Source organism: Drosophila sechellia, chromosome 3L (genome assembly GCF_004382195.2).
Source record: "Drosophila sechellia strain sech25 chromosome 3L, ASM438219v1, whole genome shotgun sequence".
NCBI classification, from domain to species: Eukaryota; Metazoa; Arthropoda; class Insecta; order Diptera; family Drosophilidae; genus Drosophila; species Drosophila sechellia.
This window is the reverse complement of record NC_045951.1, coordinates 4,189,491-4,210,804: the sequence shown is the minus strand read 5'-3', so window position 1 is coordinate 4,210,804 and position 21,314 is coordinate 4,189,491. Positions and strand designations below refer to the sequence as shown.

Below are 21,314 nucleotides of genomic sequence, written 5' to 3'. Positions count from 1 at the left end.
TAAATAAATTACTCGTAGAATTGAATCTAGTTGTCGATGTGGCTTGTCGATAAAGCGAAGAAAGAAACTTGTCGCGGTGCCTCAGTATCAGCCAACCCCCTCCTCCTCCTCCTGACCACAAGCGGCTGCCGCCCGGCAACAGCGGAAAGCGAACACGCGATGTGGCTGCCAGTCTGTCTGCCATTTTAACTGCACCTCCGGTCCCCAGCCCGCGGGCCCAGTTTCCAGCACAGAGCTCCGAGCTCCAAGCTCCCGGCCGGCAACGCCAGCTCAGACTAGTTTGGACCCCGTCCACTCCGACCACCGCACCCCTGGCCACCGATGTTCACTTACATTTACGAGCAGCCAATCAGCAATGCACTTGGAAAAAACGGCAATCCCATTGGATGTCCTTAAAAGAAATATCTTAAAGAAGTGAAACATTTAAGTAGACTGAGATCAAAGATATGGTAAAAGATCCATATGATTTCATTGCCATGCTTGAGTTCCGAATCCTTTCTCTCAGTGTACCTTGTGGTATCGTACCTCCCCATCCGCCTACCACTCCCCCCATCCAGCGCTCCTCATTCAGCCAACGAACGCCGCAGACAAACTGGCACTCACACTTGATTGCAATGAGGCGATCGCACGGACAGATTGGACAGATGGACGGACAAGCCAGTGACTTGGGCTCGGAATCGAACTCGAACTCACACACGGTCTCGGCTAATGGAACCTTGCACCATGTCAGTGCCACTGCACCTCCTCCTGCGCCAATCCGATCCCCAAGCTAAGCAACCACTCTGGAGACTGGGCCACAAAAAAAAAAGAAGTGGTCTGTTCTTGGCCAGACATTTGAATGCTGCTCGCACCGTCAACGGGCTTTAAGTTCTGATTCCCATGGGTGGTTATTAATTGGCAGATTGGTTATGGATTACAAAATTAATTCGTCCGAATGAATTCGAACCATGGAGTTTTAATTAATGGTTTTGACAACTACAGTGCTAATTCAGTAAGCTAAACTGATACTCTGCACTTTGAAATGATTCATGAACGAAGTAGTGTGAAGCACCGGATTGCTTAGAGCTTATTTAGCACCTTTATATGTAGGGCTCATTAATTTTACTTAACTGAGAAAGAAAGTCATAGGATCTCCAAACACTTTTATATGTTCTCAACACCCTGCATGTCTGTACTTGCATGTAGATCGAAATGAAATGGTATATGGGCTGGAGAGTCAGCCTAGTCAGCTAGGGATTCATTGAGACACCTCAGTTTCCAAAACACCGACTCTGGACTGCGGACGCAATTAGGCGGTGGAAAGACAGATCCCGAGGCGGATAATCGAACCCCCCGTCCGGTTATATCTGTTTTGTTCCGCACCTTCCCGGTGCGGCGGTCGCATAAAGAATTACGATCTGAGAACGAGCAGAGAGAGAGCGGCGAGTGAGTGAGAGTGTGTGTGTGTGTGTGTCTGTGTGTGTGTGAGTGAGCCGGCGTCGCATATAAATGGAACAGCGCTGCGGCGACCAATTCAGTTCTGTTACAGTTTCCAGCTGTTGAACACGACTTTTGAGAGCCGCCGAAGCCAACTGATCCGAAGTTAACTAAGCCGATCCGCGATCCTCGCTTTTCAATTCGCCGTGAACCGCATTCGCAGCAGCAAACCCCCCAAAACCAAAAACCAACACACCTTGACTCGAGTGTAATGTCGATGAACCGTGCGTATTCAAACGAGTGCCGCGCCAACCAGACAACCAGCAAGAAGAACCAGACCAAGTCCACGTCCACATCCAAGGAGCACTGATACCGCCACGAGGATCGAATGTGCCAGAGTCGTCAGCTAGATATTCGCTACGCCGCCTGAGATAAACACGCTTCCGCCACCCGACCACTTGAACCTGATCCCGATCCTGAAGCGCCACTCCCGAGCACAGCACCCAATACGATCATCCATCCTCGTCGCCCGAGACAGACCGGCAAGCAGCCAAGATTCCGCCAACACTGAGCTGCACGACCTCCAAGACGGCATCCAGCGCCGGACCTATGTCAGTGCTAAGCCAGCTGCTGCTCAACTTCAACCAGAAAGCCCAGACCAGGAGCCACCACAACATAGAGCTGATAAATTCGTTCATAACATAACGATAAGCCGACCTGCTCCTGCTTTACCTGATCTATCATCGTCCAACGTTGGGGAGAAATTTGCAAACATTTTTTACCGGAAGAGAAAAAAGAAATCAAATCAAAGGGTGAGTAATGTGCGTTAACAATAGATAGGTGGATGGATTGCCGATCGCAGTTCCGTGTTCCGTTTTTCGTTTTTTTTTTCGTTTTTTTTTTTCGAAATTCGAATTCGTAGAAATGCCCAAAGATACAAAAATCACCGTCGAAGGGCAAAGACCGTCTGATGCAACATTCGCCAGCGATTGGCGAATGACTTTTTGTGGGGCTACTACTAATCCATACATACAAGCAAGCGTATGTACATACATAATACCCTCGAAACTATTTGAATAATTAATCGGTCACGCAGTTTGTCCAGTCTAGACTATGGGGACACATTGGCCCTTGATCTGCGGCAGAAGCGTGGGTGAGTGTGAATTCGAATCGGGCTGTAGTATTCGAATCTAAATTGACGTCACACTCGGCGAGTCATTCGGTTTTCGATTTCTGCCTGTGATTCGGCCCACGCAAGAATCTTATATCATTTTCTTTTGTCAATTCTTGTTGTCTGGTGACGTGTCATTGTGAAATACATACATGTATGTATGCACGCTTGGACCGAGAAGATCTCTTAGGGGTCGGAAAAGGATTCCGAATCTGAATTCCGGACTCCGAGAGCCATTGGCGCATTTCGCAAGTGCTAGTAATGTTCTAGAGCCCGCCGGCTAAAGGCCTTGCGTTCTTATCGGGAGATTAGGAGACTCGGGAGACTCGGAGACCTCCCCTGATTAATGGAGGCGGTGATAAGTGGGGGAAGTGAAATGGTGGGATGGTGGGGGGATGCATGACTGGCTGGAAAAGCGGTCTGTCTAATCGCATCACGTTGCTCTGGGGTTTATTAACCTATATTAGAGTCGTACGAGTGCCGCTGTTGAACTTTGAACTCACTTCCGATTTCCACTCTCTATCGATTGCAGAAAATGAATTTACATGTGTGCGCCTTAGCGCTGCTGCTGTTCGGCAGTATCGCCACTGTCCGCGGAAGAGCCGTGGACCTGGTAGACGATAGCAACGACGTGGATAACTCCATCGAGGCGGAGGAGGAGAAGCCACGCAACCGAGCCTTCGAAGCCGACTGGCTCAAGTTCACCAAGACGCCGCCGACGAAGCTGCAGCAGGCCGATGGAGCCACCATCGAGATCGTTTGCGAGATGATGGGCTCCCAGGTGCCCAGCATCCAGTGGGTGGTGGGTCACCTGCCCCGCTCGGAGCTCGATGATTTGGACTCCAACCAGGTTGCCGAAGAGGCGCCGAGTGCCATTGTGCACGTCCGATCGTCGCACATCATCGACCACGTGCTGAGCGAGGCCCGCACCTACACGTGTGTGGGACGCACTGGCTCCAAGACCATCTATGCCAGCACTGTGGTGCATCCTCCTCGCTCCTCCCGCCTGACGCCGGAGAAGACCTACCCGGGTGCCCAGAAGCCGCGCATCATCTACACCGAGAAGACGCATCTGGACCTCATGGGCTCCAACATCCAGCTGCCCTGCCGCGTGCACGCCCGTCCCCGCGCCGAGGTCACCTGGTTGAACAACGAGAACAAGGAGATCGTCCAAGGACATCGCCACAGGGTGCTGCCCAACGGCGATCTCCTGATCTCCGATATCAAGTGGGAGGACATGGGCAACTACAAGTGCATAGCCCGCAACGTCGTCGGAAAGGATACCGCCGATACCTTCGTGTATCCCGTACTTGTAAGTATTCCCCTACTCACCTGGCTATACCAACTCATCCTAAGTAATCCCTTGTTCTTTTCTTATCCTTGCAGAATGAGGAAGACTAAAGATCCTACCACCAAATAAGAAACAAAAGGCTATTGGATTGACGACGGAAATTCATCTAGTTAGTTAGATAGATCAAATGCCTTCGAAGATGCGTGAAAAGAAAAGAAATATGCTTAGAAAAAATACACAAAAAAAAAACCAAGAAAATATGATGGATCAAAAGGTCATACGATTTAAAATTATGTACAATTTAGGTTAAGCACAATCTAGCTCGTAGTCCAGGTAATTAACCATATCTAATGCCGGCTTAGACACTAATTTTCCCACTTATTATCCTCGAATATCAGTCACATGTAGAGCATTCGAATTATAGCACCTACTTTATGGTTTTCTTCAATTATAGCTTTAGTTATCGGCTTGTAATCACGCGTCTTTGGTTCTTTGTAAGTAGCAATGATTGTTCCTAGCGATTCAGGCAGCTCTAGTTAACGTATTTAAACTAATTGGCCGTTTACTTAAGGGCACCGCAGCCCAAGCACTTGTGACTGGTGGCACAAGCCACAGTCAATCAACCAATCAATCAATCAGTCAATCACCCAATTCGTATTTATGTGCACCCATCATTTCTACAACTAATTTATTTTTCGACCAAATTCATCCAGCATCGCCACCCATAAACAGAATCACTGAATAGTATTCACGGAATTAATCAGTTTCATAAGCTACCCGACTATGTTTTAATTTATAAGGTAATAGAACTGAAATATGTTTTTCTAATTGTTTAGTGTTAGTTTTAATCCAACCTTCAAGCGATTGTTTTTGAATAAATACAAGAAAATTGAAACGCAAGTACTCAATGAGCTGAATGGGTGAATAAAACGAGCAGATGCGAGTACATTCACTGTGCTTTTCATCACTTTATTGACAGATCTACAAACTACGAATAGTCACATTATCTACATAAACTCGTACAGTTACGTACATACATTGAACGGGTAAAACAGTTTTGCCATATTATGCGATACGATCTTAACAACAAATAACGATCTCGATCCGGAGGACCTTTACGTACACAGATAGTATATCTATATATTGCTGGTGTGTAGATATTGATAGGTTGTTCAGTGGCTCCAAAGCGGGGGCTAATCTCACGACCCGGTTGTGCAAAAGTTCTATACTATATATGCGATTACGATTCGTAAAATATATATGTATGTGTATGTTCTCAAGTCACCTTTGATATTGTCGCATGTCTTTGGAAATTCAGATTTCAGAGTCTGTGGGGGGTTTTTTCACAATCGCTGGCGCGTAAGATCAAAGGCAGAAGTTTCGTGATCGGAATGGTGCTGGTGCTGGTGCTGATACTGGGTGGTATGGAAATAGATAGAATCTCTTGCTCTGGCGCACCAAGTATTGGGTATTGTCTGCCTATGCGGATCTCGGATCTGTGTGGACGGACTGTGGTCGTGCGGTGATAATACTTCAATTGGAAATGCTCTGTTAATGATTGGGTAGCAATACCATGCGATCCGAGTGTGCGTACTCAATGGGACAAAGATCTCTGGGCTCTATTTTTGGTTGTATCTGCAGGCGAAAAGGGGCGCAACGAAAGTGTTTCTCTTCATCAACCGAGCAGCTGGATGCCGTCGATCTCTGCGAACGGTTGCCGTTTTTTAAGCGCCTTGCCGCTGTTGCCGGGCGCTTTTTTCGGTCTCCATTCTTTTTCTTTGTATTTCGGCCAATTTGAAAGTCGCTCGTGAGTCAGAGAGAAGTAGTGGTAGTTGCCAAGTGCGTCGACAACCAGTTTTCCGTCTCCAATCTCCTCCTGCGTCCCATTTGCCGAGCTATCTCTCCGCAACGCCACGAATGGAATGATTGATTATTCATTCAGATTTTCATCAAGCGAAGAAGGGGAGTGTGCCATCCATCATCTCTGCCGCCCAGGATGGAGGATCGCCGACCCAGACAGGTGCACACGCACATGTGATGGGGAAATAATGCTTAGTTGGCATGAAAATTCCGTGAATGCAATCGATCGACTTGCTGAATACCTCTAGATACATTTGTCAACTTTCTGGGAATTATGAGTTGGTCAAAGGCGCTTTGCTTTTGGCACGTCACGTAGCAGGGGAAGCAGACAGTAAATAAATCATGACAAATGACACAAGACACAATAAATAAAACTAGGGTGTGCTAAAAGCAGAACGAAGGAAACTAGAACGACTACAACTTATGCTACGCAGAGGGTAAAATTCGGGAATTCAGTAGGTCAGCCATGTTCATTCCAGCTCCTGCTGTACCTAAACGTTTAGCACGGAATGCTTCTTGCTGCCGCCGGAGGGCAGTTGCACGGCGATCACCGCCAGGCGCCCATCTCGCAGCGGCGCCAGAATGTGGGTGTTGCCCGGAGTGACCACCACCGTCTGGATGGGCACGTGCAGCGGAATGTCGAAAACGGGCTTCAAGCTGGAAAAGAAGGTAAAACTAGTCAGTAGCATATGTGCTATATTACAATTCTGTCAATTCTTACCCATGTAGTCTGCTCATGGTGATGTCGCCGGCATCGTCGGCCACCACCAGGTAGTCGGAGGCACTGGCCAATCCCGTCACCCTGCCAGAAACGTATTTGGAGCCCAGACTGCAGCCGTTGATGCTGTACACGTGCACCGAGTGCGAGGTGTCATCCAGAGCACTGAATGCAATGTGACCTGTACATAAAGGACACAGAAGAGAAGAGCAATCAGAATTGTGGTTCAATCATGTGAAGCATTCTTTGATCATATCAGCTCAGATGCCAGAATGTGGGGCAGGGCGTAGTGGCGTCAATCTACGCAGTGGAAACGCCATTATGCTATTAGACGAGGTCCGGCCCACTCTGGTCTGCTGATAACCTGACATCGCATAAAGACATTATCACATGGCGACATACTACATCCAAGTCCGAGCAATGCGTAGTTGCTCTTATCTACACAAGTATCCGTGTTATGTGGCGGCACTTGTATCTCTGTATCTGTAAATGTATCTGTATGCCAATGCCACCCAGCGAAACGCGTTCAGAAGGAAGAGCCACTAAATAGCCTAGATTGGATCTGAATGAACTTCCTAAAGTGACTAAAGCCACGCGCACAGATATAACTAGTATAAACCGTGCCCAGTTGGTTTAGGCCAATCTTGTACGAGTAGTTCATTCAACAAAAAAATCCCAAACTCTCACAGCGATATCTGTATATAAGCATATGCGTATATCTTGATCTTTCCGTCGAAATTTACTACAACTAGTTCATAAATTTTCTGCTGCGTCTTAAGAATTCAAAAATGAATGAATCTCTGGGGCACATGGGTGGCCCGAGGGGGATCGGAGGAGCACATGGTGCTGGGGGGTTGGACTGGCTGGTCGTGTGACTGTGTGACGCGCGATTCGTTCGCCCCTCCGATTTGATTCCATTAACGACGTTGGGTTAATGCCAGAGAACCGAGTGTCTTACGGATCGGGCATATGGATGCGTATGTATGGGTGGGTTCGTTGCGGACTGATAGTCAATCAATGGATGGGATCGGGTCTTCGTTAGCGGCTATGTAATTGATTGGGGCCCGACAAGAACGCAATTAAGTGCCCATCATTGCCCTGGAAAATGAACCGCGACTGACGTTTTTCGATTCGATTTCCATATTTCTGAATCGATCGCAGCCGGATGTTGCGAATTTATAATCAGAAGTGTGTATTAATTCAGTCGATAAGCGGACGGACGGCTGCAAGTGGCTACATTATATGCATTATGGCCGACTATATACTCGGCTTACTGGAGGCAAGAAAATCGAAGGGCAGGGAATGGGGGTCTCGGCATGCCAGTGGTATATCAATTTCCAAGAGTCCAAGCTGATTGCCCGAAAATCGAGTGGCTTAGCGAATCTATATGGCTGCATATTTAAAGAACTCGATATGCAAGCTGGCGCCATCGATTGACGTATTCCGTAGTCAGAATGCAAAGCAAACGGAATTCGAGGCTTTCGAGTATTGATTCGCATTATCACAAGACCAATATTGTATAACAAACAAAAATGAAAGTTAAGTGCAGGCAGCGAAATTATATTAACTTTCAGAACGTTGAATCGAGTTGCGAGTAATGGCATTACACGCTCACTTCGATATTTAAAAACGTGTTTTGCTCGTTTTAAACACACGTTTTAAGGTAATCCCATATTATATTAACCCAAAAAGGATGGATTCAGCATATATGGAAACTTATTAGAATTTAAAATCTTTCCCTTAACGGAAACATTTAGCCTTATGATTAAAATCAACCTCTTAAAACTCGTGCTAAACGAAATGTGATTTGTGAAATCTTTTCACAAAATCATCGCCATTATAGAGCAATAATCATGAGTATGTTAATTATGCCCAATGAGTTATTGTTGCAATATAATCGAAAGCATATTGATTTAGGTCGGTATAAGTGCGCAATTATGATATTTCCTTATCGGGCACGTAATATCGGTGATAATCGTTTTTTTGTGCAAAATCAGAAAAACCCTGATTTTTATTATATAGTAATAACACCTTGAGACAGTGTTGCTATGAGGAACGATGGGGAATTCCGAGGCATACATTTTCAGCTTGCCAACAAACCGACAGAGTCTTAACCTTGCTGGGGTTCGTATACTTTACGATCTCGCCGGGTTAGGCACGCTTCTATTTGGATTAATGCCCCGTCGCCCTAGCTGCAACGCGCGATAAGATATAGCGAGCAGTGCATGGGACAAAGTCGGACGATTTCCAACATCATTATGATATAGTCCGTCGGAGGTGGGAGGAGCGAGACGAGACGAGGCACATGGCCACACAATCACGTGATTCTCGTCGTCGCACTTATGTGGCAATTGGCGATAGGAGGGCTGATTAAATTGTTTGATTGCCTCTTCAAACATAATGGGAGTGCTACGCAGTAGCACGTGAGGTATCCACCGTCTCATCGGAAGATTAGGGGCACCATGAGTGAACAGGAAAGAGGGCCGATTGACTGAGATTATGGGTTCCAGGTGGTCGAATGTGGCCATAGAAAGGCACCCGTCTTATGAGTCAACCGATCAAGCTCCATTTTCATTGGGTTTATCAATCAATAGCTGGCCCATGTTAACTTTCTTATCAATAATTCTTAACTGAGTCAATTGAGTTTAGTTCAGACGGATCAAATAGTTCAAATTGATTACATTTTTTCGCAGAATTAGCTCTGTATGTATGTATGTGTTAAGGAATTTAATCAGTACTAGACTACTTCGTGAAAAAATATACGAAAGATTTGCACTTTGGATTTAGGCAAAGTTTGGTAGTATCTCAAGTATCTCAAGCCTAAATGCTACTATGGATTTCAAAACAAGTATATGAAACTACAATGCCACAATTGTGGTGCATACTTTTAAGCAAATTCAGTAATGACTCTCAAACTGTATGATTTAAATCACCCTCAAGAAGGAATAAGAATACCCAAATAAGAATACCCAAAGTAAACAATAAATTGATCAACTTACCATGATAGGAAAGGGTTACAAATGAGATTTGTACACAGGACTCAGTGCATCCAATGGGCTTCAGTGTTCTAACAAATTGACCCTCCTGAAGTGTGTAGACGTTGACAGTTCCATCCAGGGATCCAGAGACCACCAGATCCAGTTCCGTGTAGATGGCTACACTGGAAATGGCATCGTCGTGACCATAGAGCACCGTCAAGGGCTTGGGTGAATAGCTATTCTGGGTATTCAGCTGGGTGATGGCCTGAAGGTGCGACTGACCCGTCAGCGCATGAACTGGAATGTTGTTAGTGGATCCACCGCCCTGCTGATTGGTTTGGATGCTCCACACAATACAGGTGCAATCACGGGAGCCGGTGACCAGGTACGAGCCACAATTGTCCAGTGCTATGCAGGTGATGATGTCCAGGTGGCGGGTCACCGAGGCCACCGCCTTGCCCTTGTTCAGATTGTACACCCTTAAGGAGTTATCCCAAATTCCACCGGCATAGAGCAGCTTGCCATCCGTGCTCACCGCAAATAGCTGTGAATGCGGTTGCTGTGACGAGTGGAAGGGTCCAAAGATCCGCTTGCGGTTCCTTTAAACATATGTACATTAATAACACCCATTTGTTAAATATTTAAACATACTTTAGATTAGCCGTTGTGGCATCGATTTCCAGCAGGAATCCCTGATCCTTATCAAACGATAGCCACGAATTGCTCCCCAATATGGTGGACTTCGAAATGCTGACTAGAACATCGGGGCTTAGCTGCAGGAACGATCGCGGAGGACTTCGCGGTGGACTCAGGTACACAATGGGATCCTTGGGCGTGGACAGCTCGCAGTAGTACTGCACCACCTTGTCCAGGAACTGAGTGAGATCCGGCCTTCGGAGTTCAGCACGTACCAGCTTGAGAGCTGTCTCATCCTGGGTAAGGCGTCGTGGATGTGGCTCCCGCAGCAGTTGGGATGGCACTTGGCCAAAGTTATTAATCATTCCTACATAAATGACAGGATGTCACTGTAAATAAAAATAGCATAAAAGTCTTAGTTTAAGCCACCTTCAACAGCCTCCCGTTCTACAGGGTTGGTGATCTTGTCCAAATCCACAGCGCCTTCATAGGAGCAATAGTAGAAAACGTTTAGAGCCTCCGCTGCCTTGGGTCCCTTCTGCTTATACCCAAAGATCAGGTCAATCCAGTGGTGCAGATGCTGGCTAACATACTCCGATTCCAAAGCCCGTCGGTGTATGGCTATGAACTCCTCCGGCGTGGTGGCCCAAGCAGGCAATATGACATCGTCCACCTTTTCTTTGGTTATTTGTAAGTGGCCCAAGTCAAATCTGCACACAAAATAATATTAGGCTAACGGAGTCAAAGGAATAAGTACATGCATTACTTATTCATGTTCTTGAGGAACTCTGGGAAGTAAAAGAACTCGGGGATCAGCTCCTTCACGTCATTGGGATTGTCCATCAGCAATTTCCACGTCTGAGGTATCGAGTGAAATTGTCGATCGGCAACATCGAAACGACCGCTCTGCAGTTCAATGTGCAGCGAGGTGAACGGTTCCACGCGGAGCAAATAGTGGAGCACGCCGGCCGAGTTGGAGTAGTGGGTTCCATAGTGGAACTTGGGTATGGCACCAGAGGGGTCCTCGAATGAATCATATTTGCCGCGCACCTCTGCCTCGTTTTTAGGGTTTATCTGCGGTGGAAATGAGTTTGTAAGTGATCACCTTTTTCTATTGTCAGTAATACTTACGCATCCAATGGGTTTGGATAGGTCACGGAATGATTTGGGATCGGTTAGATCCAGCACGTCACTGGTGTAATCAGCAAGAATCCAGGGGAAGACGGGGTATTGGCTTAGATCATTGTAGGATCGGCCTGGTAGTGTGAAACAAGTTAGTTTGATAAACTAAAGGTAATAATTAATTATTTGCTTACCTGCGATTGTGTTTAGGTACATCAAGTATTCAAAGTTGGAAATCTCACGATTGATCCATCTTTGTGTGAGTCCCGAGGCCCTCAGCAGCTCAGCCGGCGATCTTCCGGAGCCGTAGAGGATGTTTGGAAGCGGCAGACCCACAATTTTTGTGAAAACTTTATTTCGAGTCTAAAAGAAATAACAACATTTGTAATCGTCCCGTTTTGTTTACCAAAAAACTCACCTTCGTCGTAAAGTTGAGGAAGTAGCTGGTCTGATCCACCAGGAAGATTTCCAGAGCACTCCTGCGCAGATTGTACTTCCGCAGATGAACCTCACGTATCTTGTTGGTGGAGAACCTGAAATCGTATTTGGAACCATCCTCCGTTGGCGGACTCAAGTCCACAAAGGTGAACACGCTTTGGTTAACCTCAATGCGTCCCTTCACCTTGGTCATCAGGGTGATCAGCTCACAGTCCTGTGACATGACTAGCTTCTCCAGAGCTACATCTTGTTGCGCTTGTGTGTCGATCAGTTGACGCAGTTCCTCCTCCAGCTGGGAACTTTCGTCGTCCGCCAGGAAATCGCGGACCACGGCATTCTTGATGGTGGAGTCAAATTCAGAGATTTCCCTAAGAATAAGGACATTGAAAATGAGAATATGAAGGACATTACTGAGGACTGGCTAGGCTTACTTGGTATCGTAGGCACTGGTCGCATTGTCGCGTAGATTGGCGGCATTCTCGTGTTTGTTTGGATATAGCTGGGGCTCCAATTTTAGACGCATCCGCGCCACGTTTTCATGTGGCGAAAGCTTCCAGAACTCTTCAGCCACTTCCCTAAAAAGAACATCAAGTTTTAAATCTAATCCTAATAAAAATAAAGAATGATACCTATTAATATTAAAGCTAAAATTCTTATAAAATTGTTTTAAACATCTATGATATCACTCTCGTAATCCAGGATGGGTTTTAACAAAAAATACAATATTTTGTTTTCAGAATTTCTTTAATTTTGGGTTTTTGCGATGAAAGTTATTTAATAGCTCGACAATGATTAATCGAATATGTACAGATGAAAGTCCTTTGTCGAACTGCGGTCAATCCTTCCTTTACGACTCCTAATTCTCCTCCTTCTCCTTAGGCGACGATGGGAGCGGCCAGGGTCTTGGCGAAGACTGGGGCGGGGGCAGCAGCCACAACTGGAGCCACTGGAGCAGCCACGGTCTTGGCCAGAACTGGAGCCACTGGAGCAACAGCCACGGGCACATCCTTCTGCACTACTGCGTTGAATCCGTTGATGGAGTCGGCGTAGTAGCTGACAATGCGACGGGAACCATCGGGCTCGATCAGAGAGTAGGATCCTCGGACGACATCACCATCACGAGTCTCCTCCTGGGTCTTGGAGTCACCGGTCAGCGTATCCTGGACATCGTAGGCAAACTTGTACTGTGGGTGGGCATCCACGATCTCGGTGGCGATGGGAGCAGCAACAGGAGCAGCCAGAGGAGCAGCAACTGGAGCAGCCAGGGGAGCGGCAACTGGAGCAATTGGGGCAGCGAGAGGAGCGGCGACTGGGGCAACTGGGGCAGCGAGAGGAGCGGCGACTGGGGCAGCCAGGCGAGCAGCAACTGGCGCAACTGGAGCGGCGAAGGGAGCGGCGAAAGGAGCGGCAGCGTAGGTCTTGGACACCAGGGGGGCAGGTCCCGCCACCAGAGGGGCGTTGTATCCCAAAGGAGCCGCGTAGCCCAGAGGGGCGGAGTACGCAGCCGGGGCGAAGTATGGAGCAGCTCCCAGAGGGGCGGAGTAGGCCAGAGGAGCACCCAGAGGAGCGGCGGCCAGAGGAGCGCCAACCAAACCAGCCTGAGCCGAGAGGGCCATCGAGGAGAGGACTGCAACAACCTGTGAGGAAGATCCATGGAGTCCAGTTTAGTCTCCTGACCTGGCGGGTTCACCGAAGCCGTCACCATCACTTACCGTCAGAGGATTCATTGTAAGGCTTGGGTGGGGGTTTAGTGCGATTGTCACCGTCGGTTATCGAAAATGAACTGACATACCTTGGACAAAAAAACCACGACTTTTATACCCAGATGCGTTCGCGAAATTTGCATGCGGTGCTCCGTGGAGGGAACTGCGTACCAATTGCGTGTGGTTGCCCATTGTCCGAGCTCCTTGCCCCCCGCATCATCACCATCGCCGCTTTTTGGGGCCTCTTCCTACACAGCATTTGGCTGCGTCTGCGTCTCGGGCTTTGATCCAAATTCGCAGCACGTACTCCAATTTTCAGTCGTCTTGCGTTGGCTACACCAAGTTTTCATTTTTATTTGCCACTGTTTTTGCCTTGTTCGGATCGAAAGTGAATGCGATTTGATTATATTTCGGAGCAGTAGTTTTCGGTAATTGTCATGCAGGTTCCATCCAATGGCAGTGCTTTTAATTTTCCTTTACACCAAAAGCGTCAAACTTATAATTAACATACTATAATGAAGTCGAGTTGACAAGAGTTCAAACCTCAAAAATTTAATATTAATATACGTATCTTTGAGATAAAAAAGTATCTTGAGTTTGTAATGATCCTGCAGTTGATGTACTACTTGGATTGGTTGTGTCCAATAAATTGGAAAGTTTCTTATAGACCTTATTGGGTATCAATTACTTATGCTAATGAGCTACCACTTATACATAATAAGGTTTTTCACAAGGGGTTCGGTTTCACTTAACAAGGTGAAACTGGGTCAATGTGGCCCAGTAATATCGATTAGACTTATATACTACATACTATACTATTATAGTATATCAATTATATTGATATTATTCAATAAATGGTCTTGCATTAGGTTTATGTTTAGTTCCTGGAGATTTTAAGTGCCTCCCTTAAACGACTTTAGTGAAAAAGATAAATCTTATCTTAAATTTAACATGTTTTCCCAACAAATATTTCCAGTAACAACAAGAATCTCCAGTCTTTTGGAATTTGACTAACTCATTGGTTGATTAAAGATTCCCCATCGATTTCGTGCTGTAACTGGTGGCTGGTTTCGAGTTCGTGACTCTTTTCCAAAATGCAAACAACGACCTTGCGACTCGTTGGCTGCGGATTCACCTCGGAGAGACGCTGAGAGACCCGGAGAAACGAAGAGAGAGCCCCAAAAGTTGGCACCAGATGGCGGGATCACTCGTCGGGTTGGGGGAGCTGACTAACGGTTGTCGGCGTAGATTGTTGCCACCGGAAACCAGCATGGATATACAGTCGTCCAAATTGGCCAAAGCGAGTGGAATGCTCCACTGCCATTTATGCAGTTCCTTGCCCAATCGCTTGACTCTGCTCTGAGATGAGAATTAATTAAAAGTGGATGAAATACTAACCACAGCCACTTAGCTGCCAATTGTGAGCAAGGTCGCCGCGGTTCGAGCTTCCAAATGCCGGCTAAAAGCCTTTTGGCCCGATCGAGGCAATTACGGTGGCTAAGTGACCGGCTCAGCAATGTGGGCGCTGGTCCAGTTGGTCAGGTGGAAATCGGATCGGCGAGGGGTTAATGCGTGTGCCAGTGCGTAATTGCTCCTGCGTCCCGCCCATTCCCTCCACCATGCCGTCGAAACTTGCCATTTTCGTTTTCTAATTAAACGAGTGGCAGCGAACGATTGATCTTGTTTTGATACCCTGCACTTTGGGTGGGCACTTTAGACATGAATGTTACCATGAAGATTACCCGCACGTCACGTAAACCAAACGAAATTTGCTTGCGTTTGGACAACATGGCGTGTGAGTAATAATTGGCATAACTAAACAGGAGGCATATAAATTACTCATTCATTGAGTGGTTTACATATCCAATTGTAAATTTGGTTTCATATATTATCGAAAAATTAAGAGTAAGTACATATTTCCATTAGACATTTAATTATATTAAAGGATTTTCTTGAAAGGGTAACTAAGATAACCAAAAAACACTGTCACTGTTCTTGTGGCAACTGCAACTGAAACTGCCACAATATGAGGCACTTATTACATCAGACAAATTTTGGCTGGAGAACCTGAGAATGTGCCGAAAAACGGCGAAAAAATGAAACCAGATCGGTCAGCGAGTCAGCGGAAAACGAGTCTGGTGTTGGTGGTAGCTGGCTAGCTGGGTAGCTGGGTATCTTGGAGCGGCGCTCTTGAACGGACTCAAATGGACTTCGGTGAGTGGTGTTATTCCATTGAGAAAAGCCAGCACCAATGATGAAATCCGCACCAGAAACACGAAATCCGCCATCAGCGATGAGGTCTGGGGTGCAAGATCGAGATCGAGATCGGGCAGCCACCAAATGAGACGCAATTGTCACTCTGCCCATTAGATTGTCCAGTTTTTTTTCCGCTGGCAGCTGCCGCCAGTTTCGAATATAAAACTGAAGACCACGCGGAAAATGCATCTCACATTTGAGCTGAGTTCTCGCAGTGCAGACACATCCAAACCAGAGCTCCCTCATTCTCACATCCTTCGCCATGATTGCCCAGGTGAGTTGGCCAAAGGAGTGCAGCTATTAGTTGGCTCTACTGATCGTGGAATTCCTCGCCAGACTCTGTTCGTTTTGGCACTGATCCTGTCCGCTGTGGTGGCCATTCCCATTGATCCCTATGGACTGTCGGCACCTGGACTCACCTATGCGGCTCCCAAGTTGTTAGCTGCTCCTGCCATTTCCTATGCTGCTCCCAAGCTCCTGGCTGCTCCCGCCATCTCGTATGCCGCTCCTGCCATCTCCTATGCTCCCAAGGTCCTGGCTGCCCCCGTCGCCGTGGCCAAGGTGGCTGTTGCCGAGCCCTACGATCCCAATCCGCAGTACAGCTTCTCGTACGGAGTAACCGATCATCACACTGGCGACTCCAAGCAGCAGGAGGAGACCCTGGTCAACGGAGTCGTCCACGGCAGCTACTCCCTGGCCGAACCCGATGGCACCATCCGCAAGGTCACATACACCGCCGACAAGGTCAACGGATTCAATGCCGTCGTGGAGAAGAAGGGCGTGGCCGCAGTGGCCATTGCCAAGCCAGCTCTTGCCGTCGCCGCCGTTCCCGCCATCACCAAGATTGGATACGCCTCGGCGCCTGGCCTGAGTCTGGGTGGATACCACTAGGCGATGAACCGGTGGACCAAGCGATGACAAACTCCATGGCCTAGTTGTAGGACCGTTGTTAAATAGTTCTAATGCATTTACCCACTTTTCTGTCAGTCAAAACCCGAAACACAAGGACGTGCGTGCTGTTGCCACCCCGCTGTTGACCCACATTCCCAATCTCCGATCGAAGGATCGCCATCATAGACTACGTTTAGGGATACCGTTCTGGGGATCTGGGGAACGGCTATCGGCCACTTAGTGAATTAGTAACTGCATTTACTGAATAAAAGTTTCGGTACAAAAAAAAGATTGATTGAGTTGTTGTTAGTTGTTCGATGGAACTGATTGGTTGGAACTGATATGCGAAAAGTTGGAATGTTTCTAGGAATGCTCCACATTCCCCTGCTTAACCCAGTTAAAAATTGGGGTAGGTCCCGAGCTTGGAGTTAAAGCTCCCAATCTTAGATTCCGATCACGTAGTGCCAACTATATTTACGGTTATCACAATTCATATTGGTGGGGCTTCAATGGAGGGGAGAATTGTGCAAGTTGGGCCATTGGCTGGCACGTCCATGGGGGAAACGTTTTGCAGGTGGACCAGGCACAAAAACGGGCCATTACGTCAGCAAATGGAATCGTTTTTGGCAGCGGTTGCCACACGACGCATGTTATCGCGGAAATGTGGAGGCCCTTTATAACCCCGATACAATGGCAACCAAAGACAGTTCCGACAGCATTGTCAAGCACAAAGCACCATTGGAAAACCACTATTCACCAGCAAATCTAGTCATGGCCCTGTTCAAGGTGAGTTGGGTAAATCCTGGTCAAGGAATGTGAACGAACTGACCATCTCTTGGATCGAAGGATCTTACAAGTGTGTATCTTGACCATAAATCGCAATCAATGCACATTGCTTAACCCCCAGATCACCCTTATCTGCTGCGCTTTGATCGCCGCCATCGAGTGCGCCCTTCTCCCAGCTGCTGTTCCCGTGGGAGTGCCTCTCAACACGGAGGTGGATCCGCATCCGCAGTACGCCTTCGCCTATAATGTGCAGGATGCACTCACCGGGGACAGCAAGAGCCAGCAGGAGGTGCGGGATGGAGATGTGGTCAAGGGCTCCTACTCGGTGGTGGATGCCGATGGTTCGCTGCGCACCGTCTTCTACACCGCCGATCCCATCAACGGTTTCAATGCGGTGGTGCAGCGAGGACCAGTTCCGGTGGCTGCTCGCCCATTGGTGGCTCCAGTGGCTGCTCCACTCTTGGGCTAACTCCGCAATCTCCCAGAGCTTTTTCCTAGCTTTTACATAACTTATTGTCTGCTCCTTAGTCCGTTGTAAAGTCAGTAATCATTAAACAATAAACTCAATAAGCCAAACTCATACATGAAATCATTTAATAATATTTAAGGAAAATTCGTAAGTATTTGCTTCTCAAGCCGTGGAATAACTAAAATTAATCAAAAGTCGTAGGCTCTACTAAATTCCGAAACGAGTTTACATTTTATTAATTAGTCAGTTGATCAGACAAGCTCAAGGCCCATATTGCATACTTGCCTAGTTAATGATAATGAACTAAATTAAAAACACACTTAAAAGCAGTGCAAAATGACAAGATTTTGATTGGACATTTTTTCAAGATCAAAATTTGCGTGTCATTAAGATGCAAATATCGTTGTTTTGAACTTGAAACTTAGCTGTGTTATAACTATTTCAATTACATCATAATTTCGGGTGTCAAGAAATGGAAATGGTTATGTGCTTAATGGAACTAATTACTTGGTGAACATTTTCGTGACTCCATGCCATGTAAAAATTGTTTTGTAATTTTAAATGTAACAAAATGTAACCAGGAAAAGCCCAATTCCCCTAAAAGAAAGCTGACCCATTCCACTTACATAAGACCGCAATCTTAGATGGTTATCTCCCCTGCAGCTGTCCCACGCCCAAAGAACTCTTCCACTCCAAATGAATACATTCACTCGCTGGCCCAACACGCACTCAAATTATTCAATAGCTTAATTGAAAGTAAAAAATCGGCACGAGATGCAATTTTTGGATTACGCAAACCCCAACCCGAGCATGTCCATAGATGTTGCTGCCGGCGCCGACTGCAACTGCAACTGCAGCAGCGACAGCAACGCCTAACAAGCGACGGTACGCGTTGAAAATTAGTGATAATGGCCAAAATTGTCCCAATGGCAACAGAGCGGCGAAACAGAACAAAATCTATACACTCAGAAAAATAGTGCATAACATTCGAAAATCTATGTGATTAAAAAGAATATTTTTCAATTGATATCCAAGTACTTTTTTCGTACAGATTTTAATATCACATCGTTTTATTATTCATTTCGCTTAGAACATTTTCGTTTTTTCTGAGTGCATTGAATGCGTCTGGCGTAGATTTTTTGGGTGGGCGCGGCTTAGAGCAGCCAGCCAGTTTCGAAGGCTGTGCCCCAAACACACCTTTCAACAATCGACTGCTGGGTGCGTGTGCAGCGTCGCCCCAATCTGGTGGCCATAAAGTCGAGACATGGGACATGGAGACATGGGAGGCACTGGTGCTCATGCGGCCACCACACACCTGATCCGTCCGGCCACCCGGCTGAGGCCCAAATAATTCGCTTTCGAATTGAACTTTTTTGTCACGACACAACAACGACGGCGATTCCGCCGGCGTGGGACCAGTTTGCCAGCTTGGTCCGGCACAGTCCTCCCAGACTCCCAGACATGCGTGAACCGCCGAGCACCCTCCAGCGCCTTCAGCTCGACCGGCAGCTCCTCCACCTCCGGACGGCCCCTTCTGATTGCCATGGGCAGCGAAAAATGAATTATTTTATATTTGTCGCGATCGATGCGAGCATTTCGCATAGGCACAGGCCGCTACAGACTCCACACGCATGCGCACTTTTTAGTTGTTTATTATTATTTTGTGTGTCTTGCTGCGCTTTTTGCATAAATATCTGGTGGCAGGCGGCGGCGGAGGCTGTGGCGGATTTTTGGGCTCGCGTCTATGGGAGGCCTATAAAAAGCAATTGTCGTGCGGCCACAGAACCACAGATCGAGTTCATTTGTCAGTCGAGCAGCAGTAGACCTCCAGTTCTCCACTACTCCATCGCAAACGCCAAGCAATCCGTCCAGAATGGCACAGAAACTGATTCTCGTCCTGAGCGCCCTGGTGGCGGTGTCCTCCGCCGTGGTGGTCCCTGGTCCCGGACTGGCACTGCCCGCCTATCCGTCGTACCCGGCGCTGGCCAAGGTGGCTGCTCCTCTGGTGGCCAAGGTGGCGGGTCCGGAGCCCTACGATCCCAATCCCCAGTACACTTTCAGCTACGATGTTCATGTGAGTCAGCTTCGTTAGAAGTTATTAGTCACCTCATAAAAAGCAATGCCAATTCAGAAATCTGCATTCGAATTTTATTGCTTTATTAAGCAACTGGTATGCAAATTTTGATTTTGCCAGACATTTTTATGAAGTGTTTATGGAAGCTAAGAACTATTAAATCCGATCACTTGGTTGAGCAAGTTGGATGTTGGCAACACTAGGTGCCTTCTAGGATTATCCTTATTTTATACAAAATATTCCTAGATTTCTTGCAATCCTTAGGATATATGATAGTACGGATTATATTTAAGGCATGCCTTTAAATATTAAGAACTTATTCCTATTCTGTGCTAATCCAACATCTTCTTTCTGCCCACCAGGATGGCTCCACTGGTGACGTGAAGAGCCAGCAGGAGACCCGCAGCGGAGATGTGGTGCAGGGCGCCTATTCCCTGATTGAGGCCGACGGAACCCGCCGCATTGTGGAGTACACCGCCGATCCCGTGCACGGATTCAACGCAGTGGTGCGCCGCGAGGGCGCCGTGGTGAAGGCTGTGGCTCCGGTGGCCAAGGTTCTGGCCCCGGCTCCGCTGCTCCATGCCGCTCCTCTGGTGGCCAAGGTGCCTGCCTATGGCCCGGCTCTGGCGCCCGCTTACCCGGCTCTGGCCCACGGATACGGACCGGCCCTGGCTCCCGCCTATGGACCTGCTCTGCCCAAGCTGGCCCTGCCCGCTCTGCCCGCCCTCTCGCCCCTGGGCTACCACTAAGTCAGATGGATGGATCTATACACCCCTCGAATAATGCCGACCTCTTGCCGCACCCGAATAATGGACACATCGCGACCAACTTCTCCTGCCACCTGGGCTCCAGTTAGCCGGAGCTCATGGGCCGATCATAGTCGATAGTAGTTGTAGTATTAGTGGAAATGAAAGCGATTTATCGAAATATGTACATACGAATTCACGGACAGCGGATTCCGATTGCCCAGTCCTTGGGTTCCCATCGGATCCCATGTTCCCTCATCTACACTCACACATTCTCGAGACCTTTCATTTATGTTTCTTGTCTTCTTAATCTTAAGGCTGTTTGACCGCGATAAATACTCTATAATCCCCAACTCACAATCCCCGTTTCAATTCTTATTTAATCCGAGCCTGTGCACTCGAGTAGAACTCGCAGAATGAGAAACGAGATTGCAATAAACGAACCGAAGCTATGCAAATGGAAATGGAAACGTTTTTTTTTTTTTTTTTTTTTGGATATATTAATTTAAAACTGTCCTTCGCGGACAATCATTAAATTTGATGACTAAACTTAACGGTAGAGAATTAATTGATTACATAAATTGTTGCGAAACTATACAATAACTGTCGATATTGTATGTATGAAGTATATAATAATGTATGTGTATAATTTAATTTAATTTGCGTGTCTAATCCCAGAGAGGTCCAAAGGGTGTGATCGGTGCAGCCTCCTGGTGCGTTGACTGGTGTCCATCAGGTCTTGTGCCAGGTTGTTTGGGT

General features: G+C 47.2%; 6 protein-coding genes across 8 annotated transcripts in view; 4 read left to right on the top strand and 2 right to left on the bottom strand.

Moving 5' to 3' along the window:
- The first annotated feature begins 1,826 nt into the window (after positions 1–1,826).
- LOC6610746 (neural/ectodermal development factor IMP-L2) lies at positions 1,827–4,778 on the top strand. Its single transcript, XM_032719425.1, has 3 exons — positions 1,827–2,228; positions 3,120–3,899; positions 3,974–4,778. The coding sequence occupies exons 2-3, from the start codon at positions 3,123–3,125 to the stop codon at positions 3,986–3,988; spliced, it is 792 nt and encodes a 263-aa protein (XP_032575316.1). The 5' UTR covers positions 1,827–2,228; positions 3,120–3,122; the 3' UTR covers positions 3,989–4,778.
- Positions 4,779–4,822: 44 nt separating this feature from the next.
- The window catches only part of LOC6610737 (neurobeachin-like protein 1), a 34,129-nt gene continuing 17,637 nt past the window's right edge, over positions 4,823–21,314 (bottom strand). For all 3 annotated transcript variants that reach the window (XM_032719420.1, XM_032719421.1, XM_032719422.1), the window contains 10 exons: positions 12,062–12,205; positions 11,611–11,998; positions 11,387–11,555; positions 11,202–11,326; positions 10,837–11,144; positions 10,500–10,780; positions 10,086–10,437; positions 9,456–10,033; positions 6,460–6,637; positions 4,823–6,395 (listed from right to left, as the gene is read on the bottom strand). In XM_032719420.1, the coding sequence (XP_032575311.1) occupies positions 6,230–6,395; positions 6,460–6,637; positions 9,456–10,033; positions 10,086–10,437; positions 10,500–10,780; positions 10,837–11,144; positions 11,202–11,326; positions 11,387–11,555; positions 11,611–11,998; positions 12,062–12,205 (2,689 nt within the window). In that variant the 3' untranslated portion in view covers positions 4,823–6,229. The remainder of the gene's footprint in view (positions 6,396–6,459; positions 6,638–9,455; positions 10,034–10,085; positions 10,438–10,499; positions 10,781–10,836; positions 11,145–11,201; positions 11,327–11,386; positions 11,556–11,610; positions 11,999–12,061; positions 12,206–21,314) is intronic.
- Positions 12,356–13,415, bottom strand: LOC6610743 (larval cuticle protein A3A). Its single transcript, XM_002035273.2, has 2 exons — positions 13,343–13,415; positions 12,356–13,267 (listed from the first exon to the last, which is right to left on the bottom strand). Exons 1-2 carry the CDS (start codon positions 13,355–13,357, stop codon positions 12,506–12,508), a joined length of 777 nt encoding a protein of 258 aa, XP_002035309.1. The 5' UTR covers positions 13,358–13,415; the 3' UTR covers positions 12,356–12,505.
- On the top strand, positions 15,785–16,750 carry LOC6610742 (larval cuticle protein A2B). The gene is made up of 2 exons (XM_002035272.2): positions 15,785–15,863; positions 15,926–16,750. Exons 1-2 carry the CDS (start codon positions 15,852–15,854, stop codon positions 16,478–16,480), a joined length of 567 nt encoding a protein of 188 aa, XP_002035308.1. The 5' UTR covers positions 15,785–15,851; the 3' UTR covers positions 16,481–16,750.
- On the top strand, positions 17,193–17,848 carry LOC6610741 (cuticle protein 21). Its single transcript, XM_002035271.2, has 2 exons — positions 17,193–17,266; positions 17,388–17,848. Exons 1-2 carry the CDS (start codon positions 17,252–17,254, stop codon positions 17,733–17,735), a joined length of 363 nt encoding a protein of 120 aa, XP_002035307.2. The 5' UTR covers positions 17,193–17,251; the 3' UTR covers positions 17,736–17,848.
- Positions 19,545–21,019, top strand: LOC6610740 (larval cuticle protein A2B). The gene is made up of 2 exons (XM_002035270.2): positions 19,545–19,809; positions 20,172–21,019. Exons 1-2 carry the CDS (start codon positions 19,609–19,611, stop codon positions 20,556–20,558), a joined length of 588 nt encoding a protein of 195 aa, XP_002035306.1. The 5' UTR covers positions 19,545–19,608; the 3' UTR covers positions 20,559–21,019.